We start from the raw sequence: 18,686 nt of genomic DNA, 5'->3' as shown, positions 1-18,686 counted from the left end.
AATAAGGCTCAGATATCTTGGAGGAAAGAAAGGATAAGAATGAAGGTTCTTAACTACAGCCAAACAGAGACCCACAGTCCAGTATCTCCAACTCTGAAACACCAGGCCCGTCTTTGTACAAATATGTCAGCAAGATCTTTTAGTGGCACAAACTAACCCCAGCTCACACAAGGGCTGTTTTTAGTCCTATTTCCTCTACCCACATGATATCTATAGTAACAGACATCCAGCTGCTATTCATACTAACAAGTTTGACAGTGGGTTATTTAGCAGGGTAACCAGCTGAACACGGAAACATGCACTACATTTTAAGAAAGGAATCTGCCCTCGTGCTTTGGGAAAAGAGCAATGGTCCAGGTGGGACATGTGCGTAGTCTTTCATGACAAGTGGCCACTGCCTGTTTGCTCCCCATGAAGCAGAACCTTCTCTCTCCTCCTTCAGCCCCAAGATGCTCAGACTGCCGAGCATCCCACCCAGTCTGTCCTAGCTGTCTTCAGTCTCACTCTGATGCTCACACCTCAGGTCCCATCAGCCCTGGAAGCTTCACATTCTCTCCTCTTCACATCCCGCTTGACTTCCCATCACTCTATCCCTACTGCACGTGGGCCTGAACACTCTCAACCCCTAATTAAGGAAATCTCTTTTACTCCCCAGTCTCTCCCTTGACAGCTCCCCTCAGATTCTGCCTCATTAACTCCCTCAGTGACTATGCCATCATTTCAGACTTTCTGCAGATTTTCCCCAAAACTCAAAGAACGTAAGTCTACAGTCCCAACACTAGCATTTGAAGACCAAAGAACTTAAGACCCAACCAACCTGTTTCTCCTGCTCTTTCTTAACACAAGCCTTTCACAACCTCATTCCAGACAAGCCCTATTTCTCCTCTTACCACCACCATTCCCACATTTGAAAACCTGAATCATCATTATCTCCTGTGCTCACATCACCATTTACCCCGTGTCCTGACCTCTGTATTTCTGCGGTTCTCCTTCTTTCTTGGGATCATTAGTGCATTGGTCCACAAGGGTTAAGTGGGCGGGGGTGGGGAGCTAGGAACAGGGCCCTAATGGCTGTAGATAGGATGGAGGCAGCCCTCTGGGAGATGACTGGCGAATCAGCTCAACTTTATTCCAGAGTGTAGAAAATATATAGGATTGGGAAGCCTAGCCACAGACCTTATTTGTATTAAGTGGCACGCTCCTATCGTAAGACTTCCTATGTGGCAGCAAGATCCTATAGCAAAGCTCCTAGTACAAGTCTTAGTTACCATCTGTGCAGCAGTGGGGAAGGCTTCTAGCAGGAAGGTGCCAAGGGTCATGCTAGAGATAAATCAGGCATCCAGGCTTCGAGACAGCTTTCAGATAAGGTCAGTCCTCAGGGCCCAGAGATGTTCTCCAGATAAAGGCAGGTAGATAGCAGAAGGGCAGGTAGAGAGCAGAAGGGCAGGTAGAGAGCAGGAAGTCTTGATGGGGAGAGAGTCCCTCATGTTGTTGAGTTTTGGAGAGAGCTATCAGGCCATAATAGACAGAAACCTCTGACCATCAAAGCTTCCTAGCACATTTCTACCTAGTCCCACTCTTGATTTATACTCAGTTGAGATCCCATGTGGGCAGGAAAGCTTCTTTTTACCTTCCTAGCCCACTGTGACCTCCCTCTCGAATTCCCACAGCACTCAGTGTAGACTATTCATTTGACACTTGATATGCATTTCCTTTTATTATCAGAGTATTTAATTTTTCATGCCTATGTATCTTGTCTCTTTAACCAGATTTTAAATTCTCTATCTCATATTTTATGAATGAACAAATGAATACCTTTCTATAGTTTCCAATGAAAAGGCAACATCAGCAAAATCAACATAGGAAAGATGAAGACATCATTATCCAGTCCTTTAAATGTATTGAATACTGTGTGTCAGGCGCTGTTTAGTCCCTGAGGATCAGATGGAAAATAGCAGCATAAGACCTGCTCTCAGAGGGCTTGTGGTATGGCTTAGAGACCAAATATATACATAAATACATACATACATATATATACATATATGTATACACACACAATTGTTTCATTAATACTCTGTTGGGGGCTGGGCAATAAAAACAGGCTGTGCTGGATAGTTTTATGTCAACTTGACACAAGCTAGCGTCATCTGAAAGGAGGGAACCTCAACTGAGAAAGTGCCTCCATAAGATCTGACTATGGGGCATTTTCTTAATTAGTGATGCGGGAGGGCCCAGTCCACTATGGCTGGTGCCAACCCTGAGCTGGTAGTCCTGGGTTCTGGAAAGCAGGCTGTGCAAACCAGTAAGCAGCACCCCTCCATGGCCTCTGCATCAGCTCCTGCCTCCAGGTTCCTGCTCTGTTTGAGTTCCTGTCCTGACTTCCTTCAATGCTGAACAGTGATACAGAAGAGTAAGCTGAATAAACCCTTTCCTCTCCAAGTTTCTTTGGTCACAGTGTTTCATCAACGCAATAGTAACCTTAACAAAGACATAGGTTTAGAATCATTTTCAGATGCTACCCCTGGCAACCCATTCTGAATCTGCCTGCCTTCCATCTCTTCAGCTCCAGCTGGGTCCTGACTTCAGTAAATATACAGAACATCTTCTTGTTAAAAGGTCACAGGCAGAGGTCACCTGACAACCAGTTAATGGGGCAGTGTTAAAAAGGAAAGTTGACAGAGGCTCTTGGAACATGTCAGAAAACAAAAATATAGCAGAAGACATAGCAGGAGAGGACTCATTTGTGAAGTGGCTTGGCTAGTCTAGATGAGTCAGTTGGTAAAGTTGCGTAAACCTCTAGGCCTCAGAGAAGCACTCTCTTGTGGGTCGGACTTAGCAGGTTCTTAGAAAACAAGGAAACGAAGGTAGCAAAGGATGGGGATTGGGTGTGGATCTTAGAGGAGATAGGGTCAGGAGTAGGGAGTGAAGATAATCAAAATACATTGTATGGAACTCTCAAAGCACGAATAAAGATATTATATTTTTAAAGGAGGGGACAGGCAGAATATAGTATTATAAGCTTGCTCTTATGTTTAAATATTATGCTCCATTCTTTTATGGAAGCTTAAGACTAAAAAAAATGGAAATCCACATATGCACTGGTCGTCCCACCATTCAACACTGCCTGCGCAAAGCAGAAGGAAGAACAAATCACTTACTAAAATTTATGACAAGGAAATCCTAACATTTTGCAGAGGCAATTCCCCTACGGGCCTTGAAATCGCCATTGCTGCAGAAAGCCAAAGGAAGTAATGCTTCCCATTGCCCCGTCTGCCTGGGTTCCTGTTGTGGGATATTTGTACACTGTGTGGAGAGGTATTTGCTGTGATTGGTGTAATAAAAAGCTGAATGGCCAATAGCTAGGCAGGAGGTATAGGCGGGACTTCCGGAGAGAGAAAGGAAGAGGAGGGGAATGGAGTCACACAGGAGATGATGCCATGGAGATGCGGGGAGTGGGCCAAACACAACGAAAGAAAGGTAAAAAGTCACGTGGCAAAATGTAGATTAATAGAAACGGGTTCATTTAAGTTCTAAGAGCTAGTGGGACAAGCCTAAGCTACAGGCCAAGCTTTCATAATTAATGAGAAGTCTCCAAGTCATTATTTGGGAGCTGGCTGGCTGCCCAAAGAAAAATCCAACTACAGGTTCCATGGAAGTTCAGAACTCACAGGATAACACAGCTCACAGAGTCAAAGTACATTTTCCTGCCTTTCTATGACCCTGACTTCCTGATTCATGTACTAGTGCACATATTGTTGGGAATAACTTCAATTTATATTTAGAATAAAAATTAATTATTTAATAAACTTAAGAAATTAAATTCCCTTCTCATATAAATATTACAAGCAGAATTTCTCTATCCATGGATATAAAATCATGCCAGAACATATTATTTGAATACATATAAAATAAAAAGGTAGACTCATCCAAGCAAACAGAAAAGAGACACCAGAGTGTTCAAACCGATGATTCAACAGAGCTCCCTCCTGATAAATCTTTATACGACATTCAACAAGAGTTAGTCTTGAAACTAAAAAAAATTCTTTTGAATGTGCTCCTCAGTCACTTGCCCCTGCTAGTACAGCGAAGAAGGCCTATAATCCCAGCGCTTGAGGAGCTGAGACAGGAAGATTGAGAGTTCGAGGCCACCCTGGGCCACAAAGCAAGACCTTGTCTTAACACAAAAAGCATGCTGCTTCTACATGACTGTAAACCTGCAATTATAACATTGTAATCTACATAGCTGTAAACCTGCAATTGTAACATTGTATCTCACACATAAATCGGTAACCATTCCATGGGTAAATGAGGTGCTCACCGGTTCACTCCAGTCGTTCACTTTGTATATAAATTAATAGTAGCCTATTGTTCTTTTGAAGTTTCCTAAGAGGAGTTAGTAAAGCATATGAGAGACATAGAGTGAACTGAAGGAGATAGGGAATTTTATTTAATATCTACATCTGACATTTTATTAGAGAATCACAGAAGGTGAAACTTCTGCACAGACGGCACAAAAGCACTCTGATCATTTCACAGACCATCCTGGTATTTCTGTAGCACAAAGTTCTGTGCTTGTGACTTAGCTTCAGTCCCCTCAGCATGCACACACCATCAACAACATCACTGTCATGGACTTGTATCCTCACATCATTAAAGGCTTAAATATAGCTTTTTTAAAATGAATTATGTATAAAGGCTAGTTATCTGGGAACCAAGACAGAAACATTTATCTCTTATTAAGCCAATAAGAACATTGGTGCTTGCATTAAAGTTTGGATCCTTTCCCACAATGCTGCAGGCTGTCAGCTGAGGCCATCCTGCCCCACTGCTTTGCAGCAAGTAGACTCCTGTGGAGAGGAGGCAACCGGAATAATGCCGGAGGGCTTCAGAAAGCAACTTGAGGGGGTGATGCTTGAACTGGGATTTGAAAGGGGAAAGAAGTTGGCTGAACTGTCAGAGGAGGCCAAAGTGACATTGGAGGGCCATGGAAAAGGGACAGGAAGAAGGCAGAGGGTTTGAGGGTAACACACTGTGCACTGTGGGAAGGCTAGAGTCAGGGTGGAGTAGCCATCAAGAGCTCAGCCACCCATCCAAACAATTTAGATTCCATCTTGTAGATGACAGGAGTCACTTAGCAATATAGTAAAATCACTTTATAATCCATAGTGAACCAGAGGCAAAGAGACTAGCCAGGAGGAATGATTTAGGGTTCCTGGGCCAAGGAGGAAGAGAGATGAAAAGAGACAGAGAACACAGGTTTTGAGTTGGTCGGGAAGCTCAGCCAGGAGTCCACTTACCTCCCTCACAAAACTTGCAGACTAGTTACTCCTTCTGTAAGACACACCACTTTGAGTAAGTGGAAGAAAAAGAAATTGTCAGACTGAAGTAATAAAACTGACGTTGAAATCTTTTCCATCGTAAGCAGGAAAGTTAAGATGCACTTTTGCACTATTTTAAAATAGTTCATGCTCAGTAAACCACTTGAAATCTAGAGTGCTTCTTCAGAGCTCAACCACTTATACTAACAGGAGAATTGACATGCAAGCCGTGGTTGACATCTGGTTCTAGTATAAGAGACAGAATTTATAGGAGAATAACTTGGCAACATGTAGCAATTTCCAAGTCAAATCACCTACCCTCATCATTAAGCCATTATTTTAACTAGACAGTTCTCAGTCATCCTTTCTTTCATAAATTCAGATGCTTTGCTCCAGCCTTAATAGTCTGGCCCATTTGCCATAACGACTGCATTTTTCAAAGTTCCCCAAATGACTTACAAACACCTGTAGCCATTACTCGTAAGGAAACCTACTGATTTCTCTCTCCAGCATCTCCAGCACCCCTTACCCATTTTGGAAACTGAGTCTTTCACATTCACCACCCACCCTTTACTGCTTCTACACATATGATTACTACATATAGTACCATGCCTGTTCCACACTTGATGGGAGAGTGCCAACTAACACTATGTTGCTGTGCATCTCCTGTGTCAATGACCTGTCCCTCCTGACCACCGAATGGAACCCTAAAGACCACACCCTGGAAATCACCACTAAAGAACGACTGTCACTCAACCACACCCACACATCTTCGCCCTTTCATGATTTCCACTTCACTTGAACTCTGGAATGCTTGGTGATCATCTAAATCTTCAAGCTCTTTCAGGCTGCTTCCAGACTGTTAGCTCCCTTCCTGTCCAGCCAGATTCCCTTTTGCCATCTTTTATTTACAACATGCAAGTTGGAGCAATCCCCACCAGACTTTCAAATCTAGATCCTGGGGACTGTGCTGGACAATTCAGATTGGTGCCATTCACATTTGTAAGTGGTTATCCCTGGTGGCTCTCTGTGATAATCAGCAACCTGTCCACCTAGCCCTGGCCCACTGACCTCCTACTACCCAGTGTTCCAAACCACGTGGCTTAAAGTCCCTTATTATCCAACCATCTTTCTTTTTTGTTCTTCATAGTAAAGTGAGGGTTGTCAAGTGGGGAAATGCTCTCCTCCTTCCCTCCCCACCTCAGATACATTTACTTCAGCATCTTCACTCAGGCCTGCATCTAAGGAATAGGGTCTCTGCTCTTGTCCCCTGTACAGCTATGATTTCTTCCCATATCCTTAGCCCAAGATAAAGAGATGCAATCATATTTATTTGTTCTGTAAAGACGGTCTGTCTAAATCACCCCAGAATTCCCTACCTCAATTGTTATCACCGCCGAGTACAATACTCTTTTATTTCCCGACTTGCTATCCTGCTGAGTACAGTGCGTTTTTTATTAAAGTCTCTTAGTGACGAACCAAGCTGCAGCTCTCTCTCACATCTGATTTCACCCTGCCGGTGTTCCAGCTCATCAAGTATTGCACAGTTATCGGTCTACCTCCCTCCAACCGAAGGTAAGTGTTCGTGAGAGCAGAGGCTTTGCCTCTTACATGTTCTAGCCTAGTGTCTGGTGTGTAATAAGTGAATATCTGTTAGATCAATATCTCTATTTCTTGACCAACATCAATTAGGCCAGCAGTGGGAACCACATCCCACTGGGTCAAAGTCAGTCTCTTCCCTGGGAGTTTCAACTTGGGTAAAGCTAGTCTGACTGAGTGAATGCACACTGAGTCTCATCCTGACCGAGCTCTGGGCCTTGATCACCCCAAAGTCCAAAGTGAATTTCCTCCTCGGCGTCTGTGCAATGCTCCAGTATCCTTATAACTAGTTACTTATACATTTATTTATGTATATGGGAGTTCTGTCTGCATGTATGTCTACATGCATGGGATCCAATGAGACTACAGTTGTAGAGGGTTGTGAACCACCATGTAGGTGCTAGGAATTAAACTGAGGACTCCTGGAAGAGCAGCCAATACTCTTAACCAACACATCCATCCCTTTAGCACAGTGGTTATCAACCTGGGGGTCATGACCCCTTTAGGGGGGTCACATATCAGCTATCCTGCAAATCAGATATTTACATTATAGTTCACAATATAATACAGTTATGAAGTAGCAACAAAATAATTTTATGGCTGGGGGTCACCACAACATGAGGAACTGTTTTAAAAGGTCATAGCATTAGGAAGGCTGAGAACCACTGCTCTAGCAGGTAACCAGTTACTTTTTTTTTTTTTTTTTTTTTTACTAGTTACTTTTTAACTTAAACTAGTGTTTCTGATATTTGTTGCCAAGAGGTTCCTTAATACTATACTGTTCTTTTGTATACAATACTATTCAGGTTCCAAAACATCATAAAGCCAAAGTTTTGTTTTAGTTTTTTTAACCAGGGGATGGGACTTAAAAATGGGGGTTAAGAAATGGCTCAGAGGGAAGAGTCTATTGCCACAAACCCTGGTGACTTGAGTTTAATCTTGGAACCCACATGGTCCAAGGAGAGAACCAACTCCTCTTAGCTGTTCTCTGAACACATACATACACACCCCACACTAAATAAATAAATGCAAAAAGCATTTTTATGATGCAAAAAAACGCTCTGTCTATAATTTCATATACATATATGTGTGTTTGCGTGTATATATATATATATATATATATATATATATATATATATGGTTAGCAGTGGCTCACTTTACTGAAGTGTGTGCTATAAGAAGACACTGTCTTTACAATTTGTACTCTTCACTATACCGCACTTGGGGCTATTTTCATATTTTTTTGGTTTAAGTCATTTTTAAGTGAAATCTGATACCAATTTTACTTCATGATCATTTCCCTTAAACATCAAGCACGGGGTAGTTCACGAATCTGCCTAACGACAACAGCCCAGAACAGGCTGAGGCTAGAGGACAAGCTGCAAGCATCTGGCACTGTGTTTTGGAAACAGACAGCTCTGGCTCAGAGAATAGAAAGTCAAGAGCCAGCAGCATGGCAGCACATGGTACTTACCAAATAAACGCTGATGGAACAGAAACTTGCCAGCAATTAGTCCTATGAGAATGGCCAGTAGCCATAGAAGCACCTTCAAAATCCTCCAGCCGACTCCTCTAGGGTATTTATTGGTTACAAACGAAAAACAGTTCCCAACAACAATAACATTGGCTTCTGTCTGGCTGTGAGAAACTGGGTCCTCGGCGAATATCAAGAAGTTGAAGAAGATGACCAGGTAAGCCACGATCATGCGAGACCAAGGATGCTGGAAGTAGTAGCGGAAGTCTTTACCCATCCTTCAAGCCTTCGACGCTGCTTAACCTGTAAGGAAAAAGATACAGAGATAAAGCAGGAAGATGGGCCATCTCTCCATCGTTATAAGTTCAAACCTATAACAGCTGCACACGAAGATACGTGGGAAACACCACCCTGTCCCTGCCGACGGCACCAAGTCTCAGGTTGAAGAAAGTTAACTCTGCCTTCACCCTCCCATCTATTTTTATCTCCTATCATTGGAGGGCTAGTGAGCAGATGATAAAAGAGAGAAGAAGAAGGAGCAAGGGATGGAAGAACCCTGTCCAAAATTGAGGGGATGGCCCAGCATGTTGGCACACACCTGTAATCCCACCACTTGGGAGGCAGAGGCAGAAGTTTTAAGAGTTCAAGGCCAGCCTGAGCTACTTAGCAAGTTTGAGGCCAGCCTGGTCTACATGAGACTATTTTTGAAAAGTGAAATAATGACCAAGATGATATGGGGGGGGGGGGGGGTTACAGAGCACAAAATCTACACAGTGCCTTTACACATTTTACCTTTGATAAGCCTACAAAGCTGTTTAAAACTTCGAGGGAATCAGAAGCGAACTGAACACATACACATTACAAACACTTTGTCCAAGTCCCTCTCGGCCCAGCTGGAATTAAGTAATTTGGTGGATACAGGATATACTCCCAAATCTTTTTCTAGACATTAAAAAGAACAAAAACAAAAAAACCTTTTATGGTCTGGTTAAATTATTTCAAGAAAGATTTTAATATAGCTAAGTCTATACTAAGCATTTCCTGGGGGGTAGGCAGAGCTGGACCACTCTGCTTGTGAGGGGCAACCGAAGGAGGAAGAGTTCAGAGAAAGACCTGGCCGGGTTCACGTTGCAGGCTGCTAAGCAGGATGGTTTCCTGGGTGGAGACCCAGGCTGCTCCTTCCAGGTGGTGGCAGTAATTTGCAAGGGCACAGGGCATTGCCAAATCCCATTATCTCCATAGCAATGGTTAGGACCTGCACACACCCTTCTTAACATGCACATGTCCAGGTCCACAGCCCTGCTCACGTCCCACCTTCTTAAGGGCTACCCACAAATCCCCTACACTGTAACCCCTACATTGGGCCTGCCTAAGTCTACCTGGTCTTGTGAGAGGAGCCTATAGCTAATGCTAATGTTCATCTGACTTGGCTCTCAGACTCAGCTATATCAGTTTCTTCCACAATAATAACTGTCCATATATTGAATAACAAAGCTAATAAAGGATAGACTTTGACTTCCATCGACCAGTTCATTTTTCTTCTTTCACAATTTTTAAAAATAAGTCCAAGGAGATTAAAAGCAGGGCGGGGGCGGGGGTGGGGGTGGGGGGGTAGGGGAGAGACACGGCGGGATGCAGACGACGACCCTGGCAAAGTCCACACAGTTGTGTGCTGGATGTCTGCATGTATCATTAGTATGTCAGTTTTGGGTCATAACAACCCACTGAACGCTGTTATTACCCTTCCCACGCCTTTATTTTACGGGGAGAGAATAGAGACTCTCAAAGTTTTGGAGCCATTAAGCCAGAGAGCTGTGCTCTGAGTCTCTGGGGTCTGACCCCAGGACACGACAGCCCCCTCCCACACACAGTAGACAGGGCAGCTTTAGGCACTCTCCTCATCTAGCAGGGAGGAGCCAGGGCCCAGCCTCTAGGATGGTAAGCCTAGGATACTTCCTAGAGGTACTTTTGCCTCTAGAGGCAATAGCAGAAAAATCTGTAATATAGCCTACTATTCCCCCAGGGAAAAGTGTGTAAATGAAAGAATGCGTCACAGATCCTGAACACTTGGAGAAGGCAGGGGGTGGGGCGTTGATAAAGGTTTTCATTTATTCCTGACTGAAAGTATAACAATGACACTAGCCTGAAGTGATTCAAAGTCAATGGAAGATCTAAGAACAGGCTCTAAGGCCCCAAAACCCCATCCTATACTCCTGGCTCATGAATGCCAATTAAAGCCATTATCAAAGTTAATGAAAATTTGTTACAACTGTTTTAGAAAAGCAACACTAATGTGCACATGGATTGGCCATAGAATTCACCCAGACTGATAGTCCTGCACTTTCAATGCACAAGCCTGCCAAGCAATGTCTAGCCCCAGAAGGTCTTCATAAACATTCAGAAATGCCTGTTCCCAGGGTGGTAAGACTGGGGCCTTGCACATGAGCTATGCACCAAAATCGGTGTGGTGCTCACACCTAAGAGCAAAGCAAACAGTGAAGAATGAAAATGAATGGCATGCGTGTCCGTGACAGCTGACACAGGAATGAGCCCACCGTTAGCAACATTTCATGCAGAGACCCTGGAAGTGTCCAAAAACCACCACCCTAGAGCAATTCCCCAAGACTCACCCCCAACGACCCCAGGTCTTCACAGACTCTCCTCCAGGCCTAGCAACAGAGACACACAGACACGGGTGTCATTTAAGCCTCTCTCCCAGGTGACCATGTTCCTCTCTTACCAGTGACGATCCTGGTGAGGCTGCCACTGCTGCCTCCTCTCCCACGGCAGGGGCACAGGTGTCGGGGTAGGGGGTGAGAACCCCGAGAATAAACATCAACCCTTGACTCTTTTTTTTAAAAAAATGAAATACTCTGACATGCACTGCTGTTTTATTTTGTTTTGGTTTGTTTTTTGTTTTTAACTTCAGAATCTTGCTTTGTGAGCCACAGAATGTCCACACGCCTGAGTGAAATGAGCGCATTCAAAAATTTTTGGAGACAGCTGCTGCTACCCAGCACTTACACTATTTTGGGAGGCAGAACTATAGCACTGAGCAGGAACCCTACACCAGTGCATGAGCTCAGTTAATCCCAAGGGATGCTATGAATGTTCCTGTCGCTATCATGTTACAGATAAGGAAATGAAAACTCCAAGCACTTGCCACCCATTAACTCACAGACCCAACAAATAAAAAAAAAAGTCAGAATTTTTAATGTCCAGGCCTTGTTACCCTTTCTCATTTGCCAGTGCTGGAGGTCGGTCTTACAAAAAGCTGTTTCTGCCATGCTTCAGAATTGGCTCATTACCTCCTTCAACAGTTGGGTGACTTCGATCCTAGCAGAATGAAGCAGGACCCTGATATTGATCATTTGGTCTTTCTGTGAGAAACGTTAGGATAGATTTATTGTCTCCTTACATCCTGAAGTTAAAGTGGTATTCTTCAGGGGAGCCCATAACTCAAACACTCACACGGTAACTTGGGTATCTTTGCCCATCACAATTGCGCGACTCTAGACACAAGGATGCCAAGTTTGTCTAGTCATTGCGGCCCTGCTTTCCGGTTCTTTAGACATCCCGGTAAGGTTCAGAATGCCAAACCCATTTCTACCTCTGCAGTTCATAAGCATCTTCAGGGACCACAGGTTCATCTGTCAACCCTGTCATTAAGAATCCAGGATTGAGGTTTTCCGACAGACTATTATGCTACTAGGCACAGAATTTGCAAACATTTCTCTTTTTGTTTTTAAAAATTCCAACCCCACAACTGTATGTGGGAATGCCTTTATCTTTACTCCTAGCAATTCCTAGTGAAATCACCCACTTATATGTTTATCTTCTTCACTCGATACTCCTTAGAGAGATCATAAGGGGCTGTTTCCTTCCAGGGCAGAGCACAGTGCTGAGCACAGCGTAGGCAAATCGATAGATGCCTATTGAGTAAACTCAGTGGAACTCTCGGAAACAGAAGAGCTCTCCTAGTCTAAGAATGCTCTGAAAGACAGAGCCAGGTGACAGTCAACATTTACTAAAGAAGAGGTAAAAGGCTGGCATCCAACCCTAAGCCTGCAAAGATGGTACTGACGCCAGTCATGGCCCAGGCCACCAGTGCCTGGCTCTGCATTATCATCACTGTCACGAAGGGTTAACATTTACTGAGGATTCACTGGACATCAGACTCTATATTAGTGAGCTTTACGACCATCTCTAATAGATCAAGTAGCATCCTAGTCAAGAAAACACTCTTATTTTCCTATTTCATAAACACTGATGCTGGAACCAGGAGAGTTTCGTCTCTTCTGCAGAACAGTAAAGCTGGTCAGAGGTGTGATTCAAATGTGGACCACCCAGCACCAATGCTTTAACTATGATTTCCCTGCACAAAACTTTGCCCTTTGCATGCATGTTAGGAAGTTTTCTAAAGGATTCGAAATACTTCTAAGATGATGAGTCTATTGTTACTAAGCAACTTGACTCTCGACAGCATAATCAGAAAGAACCAAGGACCATGAGATTGTTAATTCTTGTCCCTTGTTTTGGAACACCAGCATAAGTAGCTGAGTTGATCTGCTGGTGCTTTGGGGAGACACTGCCGATGTTCAGTCTGACTCTCAGAAGGAGGACACTCCTTGCCCCTTAATTCTCTCATCAGCAATGACAGTGAGGTAATGCCACCATTAATGCCATGGACACCTTGGGTTTTATCCACAGCAGCTATGCTGACCATGCTGGTAACTACAGGCTGAAACTGATCATTCATCAGCTGCTATAACAGCTCCACATGCTATCCAATTCCAATGTGGATTTATATCAGATAACTAAAATGTCATATTTTACCAAAAGCTGACATTCCAAAGAAACATGAAGGAGAAATGAAAGAAAGGACCTCTAGATACAAGGAGTTTGTAAAGAAAATATTGTTCTATAGTCACCAAGCAGAATACATGAGATCAAAGGCTTCTAAGAGAAGACTGACATAAAAATGGTGAAATCTGGCTTTAATTCCAGAATAGACGGATGGAAGGATGGATGGATGGATGGCTAACAGAGTAACTTTGGGTGACAGAAATATACCAAGTGCCCATTTCAGAGAGAGTGGACCATGGATTAGAAGGTTACTGATAAGGGACCTGTTTTCAGGGCATCAGACAGTTCCTTTGTAAGGGACAAATATTAAACACTTGAGATAGTATTCAAAAAAACTAATAGAGAAAAGTAAAGCAGAGATAATTCAGAGGGGGCATTGAAGGCCTCAGAGAAGGAGGTCCAGACCTAGTGTGCTTCAGGAAGTGCGGGGCATCTGAGAAGACTGCATGTGGGAACAAGACCAGGCCTGGAAGCAAGCTCAGGCAGAGGGAAGCAGGGGAGCTAATGGTGTTAGCAGGGTCACGTGTCTGCTGTTCCAGAACATTCTGCAGGAGGGCAAGGGGAAGAAGCAGGGGAGCTCATGAGGAAGACCGCTGCCAGGAAAGAGACAGGTAGAAATGTAGGCAGTTTATAAAGCTCAGCTTCCAGACCATAGAAAAGAAGCATTGAGATGTACTGGTGGAGTAGATGTGGGAGGGAGAGTCTGGGCAAAAATCTAGAACGAAACTGCCATTGCCTGGGCTGGAAAACATGTTTCCTGAGGTAAACAGAACTTCAGGGGATATTTGAAAAAATACAACATTTTTTGAGTGATTTATATGTATTGGGCTCTTGCAAAGCACTTCTCACATATTATCTCCATTAGTCCTTACACCAACCATCTAGTAAGGACACAGAGCTCCAATGGGGCACAGTCTGCCCAAGGTCATGTAGATGCCAACCGGCACAAACAAGAATACCTGAGTCTGTGTAGCCCAGAAGCACATATCCTAAATAGCATTGTGTTCCCAACGATGAAGAAAAGAGGTACCCGGTGAAGACTTCAACCTGCTAATCCCACACCACTCTCTGATGGCGAGCAGATGAATAAACAAACAGGAGAGGGATAACACCAGTGTCGTGGGGAGAAAAAGAGGACTCCTTTCCAGGGAGAGTCGGCTGTAGTGGAACATCCAAGTCCATAAAAGGAGAAATGGAAGGAAAGTGGAAAAACCAAATCTATTTCTATTTCCTGGACCAGACCTAGGTAAGGATAGGCCTCAAGGTAAACATAGGCCTTTATCTCAAGTTGAAAGATAAGCAGATACGTATTAGAAGGCCTGGGAGGTGGAGTGGGGTGGGGTGAGGGCAATCCTTGAGTATCCTGGGTTCCATCCCTACCACCTCAAAAACAAACAAACAAACAAAGGACAGTTTAGAAGAAGACACGGTACTGACTACAGGTTTTATGACTCAAACACCAATCACAGACGTACAGTTGGGGTTTTTGCTTTCCCGTCCAGTCCAAAGACCACACAGCCTTTTAAATAAAGTGCAACCTTCTAGAGCAATCGATGCAGCCACCTAAGTGGCTCTGCATAGGGACAGAGATGGTATCTGTGGGTACCCAGCTAATTTACAGGACCACATCCATAAATCACTTCCTTTCTCTTCACATCGTATCCAACTTTTGTAATTTTCCTCCCGTGTTTTCATCCTGCAGTCCTCCGGACATCCATCAAAGCAAGTTTCTTAACCCAGAAGCCAAAAGCGAAGTTGGTTTGAAGGTCTTCCAGAAAGACAACTTCCCCATGAAATGGGAAAATGGGGACGAGTGGGGATGGGTCCTATCTCCTTATCAAGTGCAGATGATAGTCGTTGTTAGACCCTTTAAAAATGCCTTTAATCCCAGCACTCGGGAGGCAGAGCCAGGTGGATCTCTGTGAGTTCGAGGCCAGCCTGGTCTACAGAGCGAGATCCAGGACAGGCTCCAAAACTACACAGAGAAACCCTGTCTCAAAAAACAAAAAAAACAAACAAACAAACAAAATGCTTAGACGGCCCTTTCGATGGCATCTGCTTGTCACCCTTATTCTCCAAGACAACAATATTTGATGGGTTAAAATTCATTCGTGCCAGGAGCTATCTTTTAAATGACTGGCAGTTTAAAGCAAATTAAATAAGACTGATGGGTACCAGTTTTTTTGATCACAAGAATTAAATGTAGAATGAGTGGGAGAGGAGTGATGAACGTCTGAGTCAAGATATCCAATTGCTCTCAAACTACAAGGGCTGAGGGCATAGGAAGATACTATATCCATCATTTAAAAAAAAAATCAACACAGCAGAAATAGTTTTTACCGAGATTTTACCACTATAATCAATAAATTAGAATATTTCAGAAGACAAATCAAACCATAAAAGCTTCCTAGACTGGGGTGGGGGCACCTCGTATTTTACATACTTCAACTCACTTTTTTCTTTATGTCCATGCACTAATATCAAGGTAAGCATTACACACACACACACACACACACACACACACACACACACACCGATGTTCTACGGAGGGTAGAATGAATCATAGCATCCAAGATGTTCTCTCCCGGGTCAAACACACTTGCGGGCCTGTGGTCTTTTTTCAAAACAGAAATACAGAAAACTACTTTTGATTCAGTCACGGCGGAGTTGGCAAACACACAGGCCTTGCTATTGCCTTCCTGAAAGGACACCTAGGAAGTGCAACCTGTTCCTTTAGGCAGCAGCCAGGGGCTTGGGTCCCTGCGCCCCGGAATCGGTGGAGCGGGAAAGTTCCGGCTGCCCGCGGCCCCTCCCTCCCCTGCAGCCCCGGCTGCCTCTGTCCCCGCCCGGCTGCCTCTGTCCCCGCCCCGCGGGGTCCCCGCGCCCCGGCCCGCTGAGCTGCGGGGCTCCGGCCTGCGAGCCCGGGGCTGCGGCCCGAGGGCTGCGGGCCGCCTACTCACCGGAGGGCGCGCGGCTCGGCCACCGCGGCGGACGCAGGACGAGCGGCGACACGGGCCGCCGCGGCGCGCTGCTGTCACCCGGCTATAAATACCGCGGCCCACGCCGCCGCCTACGCCGGGCGCCCTCGCCGCTCCCGCCGCGCCGCAGAGTCGGCCCCGGACCGCGCCGGGCACATGCCGCCCCGCCCGCCTCTGCGGAGCCGGAGCCGGCAGGGCAGGGCAGGGCAGGGCAGGGAGGGCAGGGAGGGCAGGGCAGGGGAGGGCAGGGGCAGGACAGGGGTGCTGCTGCTGCTGCTGCTGCTGCTGCGGCCTAGGGAGAGCGCCCGGCCTCCTCGGCCTGCGGGAACCGCATCGGCTGCACCCTGCGGGGAACCTGCGCGGCCACGGGGAGGACCCGCTAACTTTCTAACGCGACCTCAGGTCACGCAGCATCCCTGCCGCTGTGCCCTGATGCGAAGGGGTGGGGGTAGGGAGAGGAGTCCACAGCGGTGGGCAGTGCGAGTCTCACACCTGCCTTGGATTGCTTCTCTGTCTCTCTCTGTCTCTCTCTGTCTCTGTCTCTGTCTCTCTCTCTCTCTGTCATATATATAATACATATATATATAATATATATGTAGTGTGTGTGGTGTGTATGCACACATAAATATGTGAATATATGTGTGCACATATATACATAGGTACCTGTATGTATGTGCATATATAGATATATACATAGATAGTTATGTATGTGTATATATATATACAAATATGATAGTCATTTGTACATGCGTAGTGTGTGTACATAAACACATACACACACAGAGATATACTAACGCGTACATGTGCACAAATATGTAAGTACACATTCACTCAAGCACACATGCACATAGATACACATAAGCACATCTCGGACACTTGTCGTCTGGTACGGACGGTCACATAGTTCTCTGCAGGGGCTGTCAGGAGGAACCTCTGACCTGGTCTGAGGAACCCCTTTCTTTCCATCTTGTCCGTCTGCTGTTTACTTCACCACTCACAGCAACCTCTCCCTCGGCTTGCTGGCTGCTTTAATGTGTTAAACGAGGCTGTATCCAGCATGCTGGTAGCTCCTGCATACTGACAGCCGGTGCTAATGGGCGTGGTCACATTTGGTACAGAGAAATGAAGAGGGAGATAACTCTTGTGGGCCAACAGCAGCAAGTTTAGGAAGGCAAGGGCAGCCCTTTTCCTGGCTGGACTGAGGATTCAGAGGGAGTTGAGTGAGGCGAGGGAGGCGGTTGGGATATCTGCAGATTTTGAAGCGGGGTGGAGAGCAAGTCTTGTGTGAACTGCCAGCCCCCCACAGGCTCCACATCTTTGCAACTGACGCTGTTGTCATAGTTTATTTTCAGAAAATTGTGGCTTAGCAAGCCTCTTTCATGGTGCTTCTGTCAATTTCCTTGAGTGTGTCCTATGCCAGCACTGTGTGCATTTCACTATAATACTTGTTTTTTACTTTTACTTTTGTTTTTTCAATTTATTTTATGCACCCCACACACACATGCTTTGAACTGTTTGAGAGCAAAGACAAAATCTTACCATTGCCCCCTCAATACCTAATGCAGTGAATTCCAGGAATCGTTCAGTGAGTTGCAGATTAATTTCACAGATGAATCATTCGATTCTACTGTGCTTTTATTATTATAATTAGGGTTCTTTCCCAAAACAATTATTAAACAGTGTAACTGTTTCACACACCTCCTGTATGCTGCATTTCCCTGGACCTCCCCTTAAAGAGTGTTCAGTCAGCTGAAACTTGAAAATATGACTTTGGCCTCAGAAGCATGGAACTTGTTACCCTACTTAAATTGTTCCTTATTTAATAATAACACAAGGAATAAGTTTGGAAAATGTTTCCTGTGTGCTCTTGAGAAGTCAAGGAGGAGGCTTGGAGTGTCTTTAGTATGAATGCCCCACTTTACCTTCTCCCGGGCTCTACTTGGACAGCCATTTAGATGCTCCAGGTCAGCCTCATTTTGGGGACCTGAAAGGACAGCATTTCTGCTTGGGTCTTTGTGGGTGACTATAGAGATATAAGCTCTACTTATTGTATACTAAACTCATTGCACACGTGCCTCCATGTCTTCCATTAGTGGACAGAGCCAAGCAGCTCACTCCAGGTCTCACACTAGCAACACAAGAAGAGCAAGGGGTAGACAACGGGCAGGGTGGCTTTTTGAGCACACATTTCAGTCTCTCACGTATCCTCTCCATCTATCAGGGAGCATGTGGGTGCAGTAGAATATTATTTAAAGGTGTGTTACTTTTGTTTGTGTTGCATTTGTTTAACTCTGTGAAGCTGTGCTACTTTGCCTGTCTAAAACACCTGACGGACTAATAAAGAACTGAATGGCCAATAGTAAGGCAGGAGAAAGCGGAGCTGGAAGTTTTCCTGTGTTCCACCCAGCCAGCAGCAGCTTATAAAATAATCACTCAGAGGCTTGATATTAA

At 44.9% G+C, this 18,686-nt stretch overlaps 1 protein-coding gene across 3 annotated transcripts in view; it reads right to left on the bottom strand.

Moving 5' to 3' along the window:
* Positions 1-16,389, bottom strand: part of Tmem117 (transmembrane protein 117) — a 523,663-nt gene extending 507,274 nt beyond the window's left edge. Inside the window, exons 1-2 of one of the 3 annotated variants that reach the window (XM_052748758.1) lie at positions 16,218-16,389; positions 8,392-8,694 (exon numbers count right to left, since the gene is read on the bottom strand). In XM_052748758.1, coding sequence (XP_052604718.1) covers positions 8,392-8,668 — 277 coding nt within the window. In that variant the 5' untranslated portion in view covers positions 8,669-8,694; positions 16,218-16,389. The remainder of the gene's footprint in view (positions 1-8,391; positions 8,695-16,217) is intronic. The other 2 variants (XM_052748757.1, XM_052748756.1) reach the window with 2 other exon arrangements.
* Between the last annotated feature and the right edge of the window lie 2,297 nt (positions 16,390-18,686).

The sequence above is a fragment of the Peromyscus californicus genome, unplaced genomic scaffold (genome assembly GCF_007827085.1).
Source record: "Peromyscus californicus insignis strain IS unplaced genomic scaffold, ASM782708v3 Scaffold_20__1_contigs__length_68692818, whole genome shotgun sequence".
Classification (NCBI taxonomy): Eukaryota; Metazoa; Chordata; class Mammalia; order Rodentia; family Cricetidae; genus Peromyscus; species Peromyscus californicus.
Note: the sequence above shows the minus strand (reverse complement) of the source record. Positions and strands in the feature narration are given on the sequence as shown.